General features: G+C 38.5%; 1 protein-coding gene and 1 long non-coding RNA gene across 7 annotated transcripts in view; one reads left to right on the forward strand and one right to left on the reverse strand.

Annotated features, from left to right (window-relative positions):
- LOC133667203 (uncharacterized) overlaps positions 1 to 18,092 on the reverse strand; it is a 39,406-nt gene extending 21,314 nt beyond the window's left edge. The window contains exons 1-2 of the long non-coding RNA XR_009832466.1: positions 17,947 to 18,092; positions 17,793 to 17,856 (exon numbers count right to left, since the gene is read on the reverse strand). This is a non-coding gene — a long non-coding RNA (uncharacterized LOC133667203). The remainder of the gene's footprint in view (positions 1 to 17,792; positions 17,857 to 17,946) is intronic.
- LOC108003979 (uncharacterized) lies at positions 13,623 to 17,523 on the forward strand. Of its 6 annotated transcripts, none has more exons than XR_009832464.1 (6): positions 13,624 to 14,713; positions 15,530 to 15,653; positions 15,723 to 15,912; positions 16,419 to 16,488; positions 16,555 to 16,802; positions 17,172 to 17,523. XR_009832464.1 is itself a non-coding variant. In XM_062084100.1 (4 exons), the coding sequence occupies exons 1-3, from the start codon at positions 14,033 to 14,035 to the stop codon at positions 15,908 to 15,910; spliced, it is 993 nt and encodes a 330-aa protein (XP_061940084.1). In that variant the 5' UTR covers positions 13,623 to 14,032; the 3' UTR covers positions 15,911 to 15,912; positions 17,172 to 17,523. The 6 variants fall into 6 exon arrangements, 3 of the variants coding, with proteins under 3 accessions (XP_061940084.1, XP_061940083.1, XP_061940082.1); XR_009832461.1 differs by having other exon boundaries at positions 13,627 to 14,713; positions 15,518 to 15,653; XR_009832462.1 differs by lacking the exon at positions 16,555 to 16,802 and having other exon boundaries at positions 13,626 to 14,713; positions 15,518 to 15,653.
- Positions 18,093 to 18,112: the final 20 nt, after the last annotated feature.

Here is an 18,112-nt window from a genome sequence, read left to right on the forward strand (position 1 = left end):
CATGCTCACTGTGTGTACATGTATAATCGGAAATTGACAGCGTTTCAGAACGACCGATCGTTCCAGATCGGTCACGGTCAGTATCCGATCGTAAAGAACGCCTATGCGTCGCTTATAGGATTTATTGAGCCGCTAGTTGTCGCGCCGCGGTGTAAACAAAGCGATTCTGTCGCGCGTACTGCAGCGTCGAGCGTGTTCGACGTACAGGTCAAACGAGCACACGATGTGCCGCTCATACGAAACTTGACGAACTCTTCCGAGGCGGCCGACGCTCGATTTGATTCCGGCCCGAGCACACACGCCGTGTGTTTCGCCAGGCGGCAATTACGATTCGATTAGGCGAGTTAATGAAATCGTTTGGTGGACGCGTGAGCGCCCGTCTATAATATAGCGAAGAGCAAATGGAATCGTGTCGGCCGTTTGTTTGATCGAGCTACAGTTTTAATTTTAGAACGTGGGAAAGAGAGAGAAAGAAATAGAGAGAGAGAGAGAGAGAGAGAGAGAGAGGAATGGTGATAGAGGACGCGTGTGTGCGTCGTTCCAAGGAACGAAGATTAGGCGGTGATGCTCACGGAAACGGAAACGCACGAAGATTGCCGAACCGTGGCGAAATTATTTCGGCGCGAGCCCGATTATTTGAACTACTGTCAGAATAGCGATGATTCATGGATCTGCCGTAACCTTTGTCGAACGAGGCTACTTCCGTGGATTTCGCTCTGGCTGAGTTATGAATGCGCGTGGAGGAAATATTAGATTAGCGTGATTTGTTAGATTAGGGGAATCGAATGGTTGGATCGATGCGATATTTTTTGCGAACTGAATCGATTTTTTTTTGTTAGGGGAAGAATGATGATTGGGTGGATGGTTGACATCTGGTGGAAATGTGGGTGAATTATTTAGGTTACCGACAGGAAATTCAGATTGTGATATGATTTTTTTTTTAAGAATTAATCTTTTCCAATGATAATGAATAATAAATGTGACTCGATTCAACTCATATTTTTAAATAAACGTAACTTTTTCATGTTGACGTTGAATGAATTAGTTTTTTGTAAATTTTATTCATTTTGGGATGAATTGTGAATGAATTGTTTATTAAAAATTGTTGTGTTGAATTATTTTTTATTTTAAAAGAAATTTGTTTAAATAAATTTTTTCTATAAGTGGAACTATAGATACCATTTTTGCATTAAACTAGATTTTTATTTCTTGATCTATATCTAAATGTATGGACGAGACTTTTCTGTTTATTTTCATGCTCATTATTGAACCTACGCAAAAGATAAAGCTGATGAATTTAATGGTACCATAAAATGAGCATTAAAATCTCATTCTACTGAAGCTGATAAATGATAACGAAACAAAGGTGAATTTTACGAACCGATAATGTAAAACTTTTAACTTCATCCTTGAGGTATTATTTAAATTAACAGTAATATATTTTCTTTTCAATTGAAATTATTTTTAAAACATCGAAATAAATTTTATTTATTCGAAAAGGAATAAGAAATAATAATGGTCTCCCGTTTTTACAATTATTCTATGAACAAACGGATAAATTTATTAATTTAAGAAAAATAATTTAATAATTTAACGCCAACATTTGATAATTTGAAGGGAATAAAACAAAAATTTCACGAAGGAAATTCAAATGCAAAAAGTTGATGTTTATATCTCGCAAAATGGAGAAACATATATTTATAGAAAGACATGATATAGAATATAGGTGTTGATTGTGCCACGATACTGATTAAAGTCGTAAAACATCTTTGACTCCATTGCTGATATCATGGAAATAGTAAAATATACAGCAAACGCGATTTACAGCGTAAAGCTTGAGCAATGAAAGCAAAAGAAAGAGAGAGAGATACATTGTAAATTATCGTCACGGCGATACAAGTAATTGATTTATCGGATCTATACAAATAAAGATACTGATTCGATATCGTTTCCTGATACGCAATGCGTAATGTAATTCAGTTAGGTGGACGTAGAAATTCTCGAACGTACCTTCGACAAGCCTTGTACAAAAATTTAATTGATTAATCTCCAACAATTAATCGAAATTCTACAAAACATAATTTCCGTTTTAATAGCACGTTCTAAAATGAAACAATTAATTATTCTACTTTCGTCTCCAGCAGAAATCGTTTTTCGTTTCTTCCATTTAACCAAATTCATTTTACAATTTTTTTAAAAATTATTTCAAACAATTATATAAACTTTCATAATAATTTCGGTAATAATTTCGATAACCTGTTACTCTCCATTCATCACATTCATATTTTCCAATTTTTCTTGAAAATTATTCCAAGAATTTATCAAATTACACAGTTTACATTCAACGTGCCTACGAATCTCAAGCATGAAATTACAGCTTACTAAATCAACAAAATAAAATATCGGGAAAATAAAATTCAACCATCAGATTGGCATTGAACTTAAAAGCAAAAACTCTATTATCCGGAAGACGGTGAAATTCAGTTCGCGAGGCTGTAACCCGCAAGAATCCGTAATAGCGATAATAAATAACACTCGATTCAGGCATTTTTCATTCGTACTTTTCCCGTCGTACGAGGCCGTTCGTTACAAGAATGCCGGCCAGAATCGATTAATCATCGACATGACTCGTTAGAAATCTTCATCGCAAATAGACCACGTGGCATCATCATCAGCATCCTCGTTTAGAATCTCTCGACCGAAGCGTTCTCCTTTTTTTTTTCTTTTTTTTTTATTTCTTCGAACGTAAAGAAACATAAATCACCAAATATTTAGAATCACCGTCGCGTGAATGGTTGCACGGACTCTAAATTGCCATCCGTTAACCGAGATCTGAATTGACGTGTCAGAAACGTGATGCGCCACCGTGTAAAAAAAAAAGATCGTGATGGTGGTATCACGGTAGTTAGATGCATCCAGTCATTACCTGCTTCGATAGTCGTTCCAACGAATTGCCGTTCGAACGTTCAATCGAGTCAATAATCGAGAGAAACATCGAGTCATTCTGCGTGCAGAAGGAAATTTAAAAGTCGTGTAAAATGTTCGTGAAATGGATTAATAGCGACTATTTCTTTTTACTTGAATTTACTTCAAGTACGAGAAGTATATCTCGTATATCTCGTATTTGATATTTTATAGTTAATTGAGATAGATCGGTATCTTAGAATACTTTTTGAATTTATTGAAAAGTAAATAACCTCTAAAGTGAACAACGAATAAAATACATATTAGACGATCTAACCTTACCTAGAAAGTTAATCTAACAACGCGAATACCGATCTTTAATCTTAACGGATCAGATTTTTTTTAAAATCGATTTCAATTTCCTCGAGAATTTTCAAGTTGGATTCGTCTCTCGGCAACCGCGAGCCAAATGCTCGATCGGGTAATAGTAGTGGTGGCATAGCTATGGGCAGCCATGCGGAATGGTGGCAGAAATGACTTCCAGGTTTTCACGTTCGATGGTAACAAGATAGATCGAATCGTAAGCCGATACTATTGTATGCACACGTACCGCCCTCTGTCGCGCGTCCTTATTGCAACACTATCTTTTGCCGACTGGAACGTCAAAGCGAAACGGATAATTTTAATCGGGAATTTCCTGTGGCCACAGGTTAAAAGCTCGCCGACGAAAATAATGATTTGTCCGGCCAGTTAGTTATTCGTAATATCACGAAAGCAATCTCGATCGCTCGATAACTGCCGTGACAAATAATTGCTTCAGAACCGGTTAATTACTTCTCGTGATTGCAGATCACGAAAATGAAAAATTTTTTTTTCTCGTGATCACATCAATTGAGAGACATGTGATGAAAGTGAGCCTAATTTGATTTCAATCAAGGATTGTATATTTGTTAATATTGTATCATTAATTTTGATAAATTTTCTTATCTAAATTTTCTTTTACTATCATTATATTTAAACGAAACGGTTAAACCTGTAACAATTTTTACTATCACAGATCCATTATATCCATCTATATTTCACAACAATTCTCAAGTACACGATGCAAGTTTCTAATTACATAAAATCACGGCATCGCTTGCATCCCACTCGTCCACAGAAGGCACCACCTTCCGTTTAACGATTTACAAATAGAGAAATGTAAACAGCGAACGCGTACACGAGTATAATGCGCATTAAACAGAAATATCAGGCGATTTACGACTTGAACTTGGTCGCATACTAAAAGTCACGAGGCTGGCCAAGCGTGTTCACCGTCGTCAATGCGCCTCGAGACAAGTATATGTCCCGCTGTGTACACAGTACAGAGATGAGAATTTGAAAATCACGAGTGCTTTAACGCTGCTTAGCCTCCCTGTCGGGAACATGCGAGGCGTTGTCCGCGTGATGGCCGATCGGCAATGAAAGACTGTCGTTCGCGCCTCGTAAAATGGACACGATCGGCACGCAACGTGGGGCCAGACCTCCTTTAAAACTGCTTGAATATCGTTATCGACTTCTAACGGTCCCTCCTGCAGTCGAGCCTCGAGGAGAGAATCGACACGTATACATGTGTGCACACACACACACACACACAAACGACGGTGAACAAATAGAACGTGCGATTCGTACTTTGCATACATGGACGCCGCTCGTGGAAACCATAGGTAACACGCTCGAGATAAGATCTCAGCGACGAAAGTATCTTTGAACAGCTACATCAAGGTGTACCACGCTACGAGTTCACGCGGACAATGTCAGTTCACCCTTCTCTATTCAATGTATCTATGGTATAAAAATAAGAGTCGAGGGAAAGTTTTCGAAAGGAGGAAGGATTTCGCATAGACGCCTGTACTTTTCTTTGGTTATGTGTCGAAATGTGGGAAGTATTGGGTTTTAGATTTTCACGTGATTCGCTGCGTTGACCGCTAGAGGGATGCACAACGAAATGCTTGCTTCGTGCAAGCATTACTTAACCTCTATTGGTATTTAATAATAAATGATAATTTGCAGTTTTCAAGTTACTGTAACATAAAGGAAATCGTTTCTCGTACGTCGAGCTTCCTGTTTTTAACGTAAGTATTCGATAAATCTTCGAATAATCTATATATTTCTTCTTGCAATTCTTCGAGTATATTTAATCAAAGCGAATTGCATACAACTGATCGAGTTTAAATAGAAATTAATAGAAAGATCGTCAGTGTTCAATAAGGATTTCAAAGGATGCTTCGAAATGGATCTTTGATGAACGAAGAGAAGGTCCTACGTCGCCAAACGAGTTTGAAACTGGCCGGTTAACATGCATAAATAAATATTAACCGGAGCGGCCGACGGAGATGCGTAGATATATCGATTTATCTCAATGCCAATGCTCCTCCGCTTGCTTCGGTTACATTTATTAGGGTCATTAACATTGGATAGACGTGGGATATTATCGAACGTTTTTATACTTTGTCATCCACAGTAATGGATACGTTTCTGACAGCAGCTTCATATCTTCATCCAACGTTATTATCGAACACATGGTATAAAATCACAGTAAAAAAAAAAAATACTTGTTCGCTACGAGCAAGTGTGCACAATTTACACGACTCCCTCGACTGATTAAGGAACAATTTTTAACGAATAACCGATACATTGAAATCTCTCCTTCAATCCTTTTATCGTCAGTGCAACATTTAGAAACATATTCAAAAGGAAAAGTAGACATTCACGATTACAAATTCAATTAATACACCCAAACCCGAATCGACGTCCTCTCAATTCGAAAAATCGAGTAAAAAGCTGGACAAATCCCTCCATTCCCCTTCTCCCAAAGCCCGCGCCCATAATCAACGTTGAATAGCAGGCAACTAAATTATCCGAATGCGTGGCCGGAGTCCCGGCTGAATTGGAAATGTCCAGTATTCCGAGTTGGAAGGCGCGCGACGAGTTGCTCGTTGCACCGACCGCCTTCCTAATTAAGTTGCGCTCGGTCGAAAGGGATTATTATCGCGGGATGGGTCGTCCCTAAAACAGGGTCGAGGATGTCGCGCGAGGAAAGGGTGTCGTTAAAGTGGGCGCGCGTTGCGGCCGCTGCGTGGAAAATATCGCGCGGCGACGCATAAATATCGCGAGCGTAAGAGCCAATAATAAAATCGTAAAAGTGGCTCGAAGTTCAAAAGGGAGGCCGGGCCTCCCCGGTCCGGTTGAACGCTCGCGCTATATTAAGTTGGGTTTTCACTCGCACGGCCGCCTCGCTAATGGCGAAGCGGCGAGGCTTTTGCGCGACTGACTCGTTAAGCGACTCTTACTACTCCTCGCCGGCCTCCTCTACCTGGCCGCGCTTAAGAATGTTTAAGAACATCTGTACGTATTTATACACGCGGTGCTCGATTTTAATTATGCGGACAGTGCAACGAAAATCTGAATACATTTCTTGTTGATGGCAAGTGTAATTCAAAAATAGAACAGAGGATCGATGAAAGTTTGAAGAGTTTCGGTCGTGAATTGCACGTTTGAAATGGTAAACGAGCTACATATATATTCGATATTTTGGATCGTATGCAGGATGATAATCAGAAGTAGAATGGGTAGAGAAATATTTATGTATATAAAGAAAATTTTATCGAAAATTATATATATTTCAGGATTTATCAAGTTTCAATAGTTTGGATAATGTTAATACATTTGAAAAATACTGTGATGTTGTTGTTACGAAGCAAATTTTTATAAAATTATATTCAAACTCGATTCTCGTTCTTCGCGTTTTTTCGATGAGTTGGCTCGCGGTGAAATTGCGAATGACGAGTTTGATGGGTTTCGAGTGGAACTGTCGATAATGTGTATGATTTCGACGATCGACAGGTTTGATGGCTCAAAGAGAAAATTTTAGTATGAATGGTGTTTCTCTCGTCGTTGATCTTTTTTCGTGGTTAAGGTTGAAATGGGAATGACAGGTTGAACAGTTTCCTGTTCGAGTCTCTTATGATGCGTGTTTTATGCAGTTTTCCATTGCCAATTTTGTAATCGAGAATTCGTACTTGATGTACAAACGATGGCAAATTTATCATGCAGTGTAAATTTTAATACGTATCGATGACTGTTGAAGTTGACACAGCTTTGATCTTCTTTTGAATTTATATATACTTTGAGTCTAGGTCTAATGGATTCCAAAATTAGAGGAACTCTGACATTCTTATTGCGATGAATCAATAAAGGTTTTATAGTTCTACTTCATTAAAATACGTTTTAAAAAAATAATATAACATATACGTACATACATGGTAGGAAAAATAACTAAAATTACCCAACTTATTTGGAAAAGGATAAATCAAGATTTCTTATAATTTCATCGTATCTTTCATTGCAATAAAAATCACGATATTCCTTGCAATTTCAAACGCCTTCGATCCTTTCTCTCCCAAATTAATTCTCCTTACACACAAACCCAAGATAAATTCAAAAGTTTTACCAGTTCGATAAAACTTCACTCCTCAAAGAAGTGGCCAATAAACAACATTAAACTTTCTTCCATCCTCTTTTCTTTTATGGAAATACACCAGACATATATATCACGCATATATGCACGTTGCACAGAACACGTGTACGCACATACATACACAAACAGTGTACGCGCGCGCGACCTCGACCGCTCCAATTCGCCGTTAATTGGGCGACATTTTCGCCGTGCGCCTTTTTACGCTCCTGGCCTATCTCAACGAGCTTATATACTGAGAAGTGGGCATAAATTACGGCGATTACCGCGGCCACTGAGCTACGCTCCTCCCAGAAGCCGATTCGGCTCGCTAATTATCGGCTCCGTATAAATTTCCATCGTTTCCTACCGGTCGTGGCTCTTCCCAGCTTTCAATGGATGCCGCCGATAGAGAAATAAATGCCCACGTTATGGCATCGCCGTTAATACGCCCCTGGTGAGCGGCTTCACGCGAACCCAGCTCTTTAAAAAAAAAAATTCTTCTTGCCTGCTAAATCAGTTTATATCAATCAGGATTATAGATTTTTATTCTTGCTTTTTCAGACTTGATCTTGTTTGAAAGTCTATGGTGAAAAAGATTGGAACAATTCTGTTAATCAGCGATGTTAAAGAGGATATGATTCAATTTGCATAATACGAATGAGAAATACGTTGCTTTGGATGATAAAAATTTTGATGGGTTTTAACAGAATAATTTATTGGTAACGAGATAATAAAATTCATGAATTTCGAAAAGATAAGAATACAGATTGATTTAATTGAGGAATTGAATATCAGTTCAAAATACCAGTTCTAATAATAATTGTATATATGATGAAACAAAATAATTCGATAAAAACGATATTGGCGGATAATCATTTTCAATTTCAATTACAATTTCTATTATCAATTGAATATGGTGTAACCATGTACAGGCAAGAATTACCTATCCTCAAAATTAATCACGCGTCAACGATCAACGTGAAAATTCGTTGGTTAAATTTCCTCTAGGTGGCAGCTCTGTGACTCCACAGTGACTCTACGAAACCGACGCAACGACGCAAAGGATGAAGAGACAGCGATAAGATAGATTCATAGTCGGAGCAAAAACGAGGCAACAAAGTGGTGAAACGATTTCTCGCCAATCGTCGTGCCCGACATAGTTGGCGCGCGCCGACATTAGAAATTCCAGCCGCGGTGTATCCCACCGTTTTCATTGAAAGCCTGATAGATTTTCTGTCGCTCTCTGTTAAGCGCACTGTCAGCGCGCCGTGCGTACGGCAACTCGTGCAACAAAAACGGCCGCGACATCGAACCAGAAACTGCTAGAGGATATCCTCGCGTGTATAACGGCGTCCTTTTTTCTTCGCGGCATATATATATATATATATATATATCTTTCTCGACACAAATTTATCGAAAGGCTGATCGGCGCTAATAAGAACAACGACAGGCACGCGTTCGAATCTTTCGAACGGCTTTCAACCAATTTCCACGATATAAACGGCATTTTTCATCATCCTTGGATAGATTATTTATTTAGATCGTGTTCTAGAGTGATCGTTTCGAGCAGATACGAATACATCGTTGGAGATCTGCCAAATTGATGGAACGCGATGGAACGCGTTCAGTATCCGATAAATTCGATCTTCGTGTATTTAATTCGAATCGAATAAGAAATTCGAAGAAAGTGAAAATTGATTTCTGTACGATACGAGCATTGAAAATACTTCGAGTTCAAAAAGATTAAAAAGAATAGGTTACGATTATCGATTATATTTTCTATCCTGTAATTATTCGCCAATAATCTACATGAAACACTTGCCATAAAATAAATTCAAGTTCATCCCGAATCACGGATTAAAATCGCTAACCTAACCTATTTTTCGTGCCATCTCCTTTGAGCACACGTAACCTAAAAACGTAAACTCTAACCTAAAATCCCTTAAACTTAAATTTCTCAAATTGAATCTACGCCGGTGGTCCCCTTGGCCACAAATTCCAACCTTCTCTTAAATTTCATACCTTATCTCCAAAAAAAAAAAGAAAAAAAGAGAGAAGAAAAAAAAACATACAAAAAGCCTAACCACCTTCGCTTGTTCAACATCCTCCACAAATATAGTCCATCATTTATCGGCGAACAAACGTAGAACAGGTACTTAGTCCGCGTAGACACGAAGGTGAACCGTAAGCATTCCATGTAACGCCATCCTTCAGCCAGAGCCGCTCGTCACGATGCCTCGTCCGCGGGCAGTAAGCCCGGAGGAGGCGAGAACAGAGCCGCAATTTGCGTAATTGCGATGCCTACCCTTCTCCTTCCCCTCCTCTCGACCCCCTTACACCCCTCACCGACCCGGACCGACGCTTTATAAACGGCCTCGATGGAAATTTCGCAGCTATGCGACTCCCCTAAGCTACCTTTACTTACACGCGGCTCGTGCTACGCCAATTAACCGTATTCGCGCCCTCGATACCCTACTGACGGTTAATGCCTCCACCGTGGTGATTTCCGATCTTACCCGCCGATTGTAAATCGAAAGGAAGCCGGGTGTGTGTGTCTCGATATCGTGCTTCGTTTTTTTTTTTTTTTCCTCCCCTCTTCCTTCGTCGCGAGCTCCTCCTCGCATCCAGACTGCTCCTCTTCTATCCGCGTAATGACACGACGCCGATTTACAAGTCGATCTCGCTTTCTATCGTACGGCGAGGCCGCGGATACGCAGCGGGGCTTACGTAAATCACTCGTCCCACCGTGGTTACCCTCTCCGCGAAACGGTGTTGATTCTATTCAACCGGCTATTCGCTCGACTATGTTGTACGTGGCAAATGTAAATTACGAAGGTAACGAACGATGGCCGACGAGCAACAACGGGGCTCCTTGTAAATCGTTATTCCGCGCGAGGTGGGCGAGAGGGAGTAGCGGGGTGGACGTTGATGGAGGTGGCGGACTTAATGGTGTGTTTAAGATGGAACTTCATTTTCGAGGGTACTTTCCGCTAAAGGTTTCCTTCTTTCTTAAGATGTGTTCATTTGAGAGTCTCTCTCTTTTTTTTTTTTTTTTTTTACGTTATTAAAGAATCATCGTCGAAGACACGGAGTTGAGGCAGTTCTTTTTTTTTTTTTCGATTAAAGGAAATTATCGCATGTCCGATTATCTTGTATTCGATTACGTGACAAAATATTAAAAGTTAAGGGATTATTTTGTAAATATACATTTGAGTAAGAAGTGTGCGACTCTTGGAAGAATAAAGAAGAATGAATCGAAATACGTTCATTCAGTCCACGTTATTTATCAATAATTATTGCATAATATGAATCTGTATTTAAAGAAAATTCAATTTAACGCGAGATAGAAATAATCCAATTACCCGTTGCACGAATAAATAATGTTCGAATTCGAATGCTCTACTATTACAGGTAAATTTTTAATATTTTACTCTTTTCTACAATTTCCCTTTCAATTTTATTTGGTCCTTTGGAAAATGCTATCTCGACGAGGAATACTCGAACAGTACTCGGATCCCGTTTTAACAAATCATCATCATAGGCTACCTTCATGGCGACACGAGGCGGGCACACCGTACCTTTTCGCATTTCCCCGTTGGCCGATTATTGAAAATCATTTCTCGGAACGGTGACGAGCCCTTTGTGTATCGCGTGCGTGCATGCGCACACGCGAGGCGGTGCGCTGCACCAGAGCGCATCCCTGTGTGCATCGGTGCACTCCGGACGCGAGATCAGCAAATCTAAGATCGTGCAACTGGTGTCCAGTGGCGTGTCCGCCGCATACGTTGCGAATGTTCGCCACCAAGGGACGAAAAGAGACGAGAAGAGACCCGCGTGTCGAAGCAACAGCAGTGCTGGAGAGAAAGAGAAAGAGAGAGAGAAAGAGAGGGGGATCGACCAGCAGCAGCAGCAGCAGGAGCAGCGGCTGCGAACGAAGAGTGAAGGATGAAGGGGACCGACTGGGCAAGAAGCGAGAGGGGTCGAAGGAGCAGAAGGAAGGAGGTGGAATGCGCGGTTCTCGAAGGAGGAGCTGTCGGCGGTGAAAAATCACGCACCCCGCCACCATGGGCAGAGCATCTGCTCTACATACCCTGGCTCTCAACCTCCCGAGATGGAGCTCATCTTTCGCGCAAACCGACTCGCAACACCGATAATCTTATATAGCCAGGCGCACCTGCGCCTCTCTCCTTCCTGCTCCCCTCCCCTACATACCGATGATACATTCGCCCGCAGTATCCTTCCACAGGCATCGTTTTTCGATGTTTGCCCGCCGGCTAATCTCATTATGCTCCTTTCGTTTAGAGAAAACTGGTTCCCGCTATCGACTACGGGATATTCCCTTACGGAACGGAACTGGTATTAAGATTAAATTAACGTTCGCGATATCCGCGCGGAACGGATGTTCCAAACGATCCGAATCCCGTCCACGAGTTTCATACAGACGGGTTTCGTACGGCCGGGTGTATATAAACCTTGCCTTCGTGATGGATTAATAATCGAGGTAATTAGAATGCCAGGCTGACTTGCATCTCGCGTTCTTCTCGCTAATTATACGCCCTTTTCGATATCTACCTACTCGAGAACGTGTTTGCGGAGCGTCTAAGACGACCACGGCTCCGTGATAATTATGGAGAGGGGGGGAGGTGGAGCAGGATTAGGGGAGGGAGAGGAGAGGGAAGAGGAGAGAGGTCTCGATAATTTCTCTCTCGAAATGATTCGTTTCGAAAAGGGAAATCGATTCGAGGATTGGGGGACGGCCGACGAGGCCCTGGAAGGGATGGAGCGGTCCGGTTTCGATACGTAGGACGAATTTATCAATGAGAACCTCGAAGAATCGGCGGCGCGTTGCAGCAGAGCAAGATATACGCGCGCTGGCTGGGCTACCGGTCGGTCGGGTCGGGTCGCTGTTCTCCTCTGCCTCGCTCCGTCTCTCTCTTTTGCTCTGTTTTTCTGTTTATACCTCCTCTCGCCCTCCTCTCTTTTCACCTTCGCGGAATATCTCGCTCGCTCGCCCTTTCCACCTTCCTCGCTACCTCTCTCTCCCTCCGCCGTTCGCCCGCTCGCCTCCCTCCAACGAGTCGTTGTTGCTCCGACCGTTTTATTACTCTTATTACTTTCATACGCCGCCGCCATACGTACCCACCACCGCACCATCACACCACCGTACAGGCGGCCACTTTCCTTTGTTGGCTCCCCCCCCATTGTTGCTCGCCCCCAGAAAGATGCGAATTTTAATTCGATATTGTCTAATATTATTTATGTATGCATGCGCTAGAGAACCTGCCCATTTCAAACCGTTTCCCTCGCACCCTTGCCGCCTCGGCCCTCCTCTCCACCGGAGGGGAGAGGAGAGTGGAGTGTATCCGCGCGATGAATCCACTCCTTGCGCCGCCTTCGGCCCTTCTTCGACCACGCTATCAACAGCGGCCACGATTCCCTCGTGGCTTATATTTCATGCAGATTTTTCGGTTTTAAGGGGGAAATATTCGTGGAATGCGGCACGCTCGAACGTGATTCGTGCCAAATGTGTAGAAAAAAACGTGTCAAAGAGGGAACGAGTAGGATGAGAGAAGAAGAAAAGATTTGAAAAGTGTGTGATTGATATCCGATATGCGTAGTATAATAAGTAATTAAGAGAAAAATTAAGAATCAGTTTCGATCTGAATCGAAATTGAATTGTATTTAATTGATTGATGAACTATTTAGGAATCTAACGTTTGTTGTTTGGATCGAAGAATTAGGCCTCCAATAATGATGGCGATTAGTTAATCATGGTTAACGCGAAAAAAGAAAAATTAGATTTCGCTGCTAGTGCGTATATATGTGGATCATTTTTCTCATAGAATACGTGATCAATATCAATTTTATGAGTCATCTCCTTTCTATTCTTATCTCTTCGATTTCAGCTAATCGATTTCAAAATTGAAGAATAATAATTTTAAAACTATTCAATTCCCCAACTCGATCCTCTAAAATTCTCCTATTTCTCATACACATCTATTTCTCGTTACATCTATATTAAGAACGCATTTGGAAGGCCTCCAGGTCAAATCAATCCGTTATTACTTTTTAATTCAAACTCATCCAAAAAAGAGGGAAAAACCCATTAAAAAGACACGACCCAGTTAACACAAATGAAAAATCCAATAAAAAGAAAAAATCCACAACACGCTCTATTTATATCCCCCAATTACAACTTTCCAGCCGTCAGACAGCTAATAATTCCCTCCCAAACGACAAGAAGCTTACGTTGAAAGCTTACAAGGGGCACAATCGGGCGTGTGATCGATTCAAACGAGGGTAGTTCCGGCGATATAAACGTCGATTGTTTCAACCGCCATTCCGCGATTTAAACAACGGGTTTTTTTAATTACTACGGCACGGAGTGCTGCCGCGGAGACTTGCGCGTACGTGTCCGCCTCGGCCATAGAGGAAATCAATAAAATCAACCGACACCCAGGGATTCGCTTGGAACCGCAGTCACAACAGAATGCGCAATAGTTGCGTGTGCACGATAAAGAGAGAGGGATAATTCGTTTCGAAAGTTTGGCAAAAAAAAACCGTTGAACGTAGGAGGTTCGACGAAATGAACGTGGAGAATTTGGAGCACGGGACATCGCAGAACGGAACATGGAGCACGAAACAACAACGGCCGAGGAACGGGGAAATGTGAACTCGAACACGCCTTCCATCGAGATGTCCGAGAAACGGATCTCAATGGGCATCAATGTCAGCATTCTGGTGATACTGACCATATTCGGTGTATTGCTCTCGTTGCCGTTGAGATTACTGTTGAACACGAATTACTACAGCCGGGACGAGATCGTTGCCGCGAGTAACGAGACAAGCGTACAAGCGACGGGGAACTCGACCGTCGAGGAGGAGATAACGATTCCGTTTGATCACAGAAGGTTGAAACGTTGCCCGAGGTTCGAGTACGAGAACACGTTGAAGTATATTTTCAAAAGTGATTACGATGGGAATTGCACTTACGACACGGGAACCAGTTTCGCGACGATTGGGAACGATTGGGTGGAGGAGAATATTGGAGGAAAGGAGGAGGAGGAGGAGGAGGAGGAGGAGAGCTTGAAGAAGGACGGTAACGAAGAAAGGAACGAAGAAGGAACGGGTACGAGAATTTTGAGGGAGATTGGCAAGAGTGATAATAAGACGGATAAAGTAGAAGAAAGTGGGGAGGATCGTCGATCGAAATCGGTCCTGGTCGCCGGACACATTCTCGTGACGATGCTTCTCATTTCAGCAATAGCTGCTCTCGTTGAAGTGTTGAGAATACGTTTCGCTAGAGACAAGGTATTACAGCGGAAACCGCACTAGTTTATCTTGTAAATTTGATCTGATCTGAGGCTATATATATATATATATATATATATATATTTATGTATATATATATGCTATTGATCTTTACGATACATATTTAACGATTTTTAACGATTATATAATGTCTATATTATTATTTTCGTGGTTGCAAATCCAATCAGTGTAGATACGTTACAGGTACATTTAAGAGGCAGAGATAGAGATGATCGTTTAACCAAACATTCGAAATGAATGTTCCTTGAAAATACGTATATCTAGTAGAATATCGATTTAAATAAATAAATAAATAAATAAATAAATAAAAGACATCGATGAAAGTAAGATAGTAATGTGGGAAGTAGAATTTCTTGGTTACAACTGCAATATCTGTGTATCTAGATTCGATAATATACAAAGAATCTTAATTGATTAAGGTATTTAAAAAAAAAAAAAAAGAAATATCATAGAATAGAAAATTTCTAGACGTAGAAGTGCAATTAATATAAATTCTTAGCAAATTAGATACTAATCCAATGCAAACATTAGTATAGTCATATGTATATGAATGTAATGTCCTACATATCATTTAATGTTAATAAGTAGAACCAATATTTTTGTAAAAAAAAAAAAAATAAGTGGAATGCAACGAAACGTTACACTGATTGATTTCACGCGCACTAAAATGTATTTTCCCATTCCATGTTGCCAAAATATAAAAAAATAAATAAATAAAAATAAAAAAGAAAAATACGACACGAGTATACGAACATGTATATATATGTTTAAAAAACGCATAAGGACTCGTCTAAGGCAGGTAGTATCTCAAGAAAAACGTCCACGATCGAGCTTCCCATTCAGAGGCGATTCCTACCGAGGTATCCAATCAAGAGTACGAAGTCTTTCGAAATGCATCGATCCGCTTTTCGCCTATTAGGTATACAATGCAACCAACCTTTGTTAATGTATCGTTTAACAATAACGCTTAATCTAAATCGAATCGTAGGTGCAAGACCACCGCCTCTTATTCGTCGTTCTTCGTTCCCAATCCAGCAATCTAAGCAAAGCTCTGGTTCCGTCAGTGGTACACCGAATAATCGAATATCGAGACGCCAATCGGCTGAATCTGACGAAGAAATCGGAGTCCTCATTAACGCTCTTCACCATCGCACACGCCTCATTCGACGGCATTAAAGGTAATTGTATTAACAACGCGTTGCAAATATGAAAAGTAATGGAGAGTATATATTTATATTGATTTTAAATTCTTTGATCTCTTAACGCTTAACTTTTTTTCGTTAAATTTAAAAAAAATCGAAAAATTGAAATATTTTTATCGTAACGAATGATATATAACGAACATGAAATTAAATATGTCGTTTGTAAATATATGTTTATACATTTTGGTGTAGGATATTGTAATTTTTGTATCATGAAGATTAATGATAGAAATAAAATATAAATGGAGTAATAAAAAAAATAATAAAATAAAATTTGAATTATAAATATTAAGGGATTAAACTAAAATTGATATTGATTTCTCCTGATTTTAAATATAAAAATTAACATTAATCTTAGAATAATTTGATTTTAAGCAAAATTTGAATTATTGGGAAAAATTTAATAGTTTAATATAAAAATCTAAAAATCTAAAATTTAAAATATAATAATATTCTAATTTTACTTCTTATTTTCTTTTCAGTAAAATCAATTGAATTCTTTGAAAATTCATTCGCATTAACAATAACAGGGTATACGTCTTAGACTGAATGGTAGGTTTTCAAATATATTTTTTTATAAAAAGATTTTTGTAAAATAACTTGAAATTATTTTGTTAGGTCTTACATATCGCACAACGACTCACGTTCACGAATTCTTAAAAAAATTCTTATTGCTTTGTGAATCCACCACCCAACAGGACTTCCAATAAAATTGTTGTATCTTCCTATATTTTACAATTTTAACATCCAATATAAATTTCGTATTTGCAAAGAACCTAAAACTTTCCCTTTGCTGCTAGGACAGGCAACAAATCTGCTTACTACCGTTTTGCATCATTGTTCTTTATATTTTTGTTCTTTATAAGGTAATTTTTATATATTGTTTTTACTTTGATATTGTTAACATTCTATGTTTAAAAATAAACATTTCTCTCTTTTAATTAAAAATAAAACAGTAAAATTAATATAAAATAATAAACAGTAATAAATAATAAAAATTAAATAAATAATACAGTAAATGCAAATAATGCAATAATTTAAAAAAGTAATGAATTTTATATATTCCTATGCGTCTGATATTATTTAATGATATTTTTCATCATTTTTTTTTAATCTTAAAGCAATAATAATTATTGCAATTATTTGATTAATTTTATATATATTGTATCATATATTTCTTTGAAAAATTTTTCTGATATAATTATAATATAATGATATTATTTTTTTGTTTTTAGGTAATATATCTATATAGGAAGTGTCTGTGTAAATAAATAATTGCAAAAATTATTCGAAATGGAAAACGAAAGAATACTAAGTATTCGTACTTTATCGTATATGATATTGTAATACAATGTAAAGATCGTGTGAAAGTAATCAAAAGATGAATGTATTTTGACAAAAGTTAAAAAGTCTTCGATACGTATTTTCATATTAATACCTATACCTCTAAAAAACAAATACTTTGGATACTTCTGTGATTTTCATCGTTTATCACGATATATATGAAACGTTAATCAAAAATTATAAAATATATATATATATATGTACATATATCGATGTCTGATAAATAAATTCTTCGATTCTCTATATGAATTATTTTATTTATAAACATATTAAACGAAAAAAAAATAAAATAAATACACGTTATTTAATCATTGTTTGAAGTTAACCTATATAGATGTCATATAACACAAAAGAAAATTGGCGCGACACGAATGAATTTGAAACGATAATTAAAAAAATATATTTTATAAATATAATTATCGATTTCAACAATGCAATATTTTGAATTTATAATGAACTTTAAATATTTTTAATAAAATATAATATGAACATTATCTTTTTACTTTACTTACTTTTTTTAGTAGCACGATGCACGTTAGCAGAATCAAACGCTTTTCAAACGCTGACACTGTCTGACTGGAAAATTCAAAAATTGTTTTATCGTATTAAATAATTTCTTATAGATATAAATTAATATGAAATAATAATAATATTTAAATTATATACTTTTTTCCATAGGTTTGTTAATTTTTGTCTTCTTTAAATTCATTTTTTCTCGAAATGTCATCCCAGCTTCGCGCCAGTTTACACGTCTTCGTCCCAGTTTATATGACAACTAAACGAACAATGAAATCTAGTGATTTTCGCGTCCTTGCCATTGGCGTTACTGTTT

Source organism: Apis cerana, linkage group LG13 (genome assembly GCF_029169275.1).
Source record: "Apis cerana isolate GH-2021 linkage group LG13, AcerK_1.0, whole genome shotgun sequence".
NCBI lineage: Eukaryota > Metazoa > Arthropoda > Insecta > Hymenoptera > Apidae > Apis > Apis cerana.

Coding starts and splice junctions, on each gene's coding strand:
- LOC108003979 (XM_062084098.1), top strand. CDS start 14,033: ATGGAGCACGAAACAACAACGGCCGAGGAACGGGGAAATGTGAACTCG. Junction 14,714..15,517: donor TACGTTTCGCTAGAGACAAG/GTATTACAGCGG, acceptor AAAACGCATAAG/GACTCGTCTAAGGCAGGTAG. Junction 15,654..15,722: donor ATCCGCTTTTCGCCTATTAG/GTATACAATGCA, acceptor ATCGAATCGTAG/GTGCAAGACCACCGCCTCTT.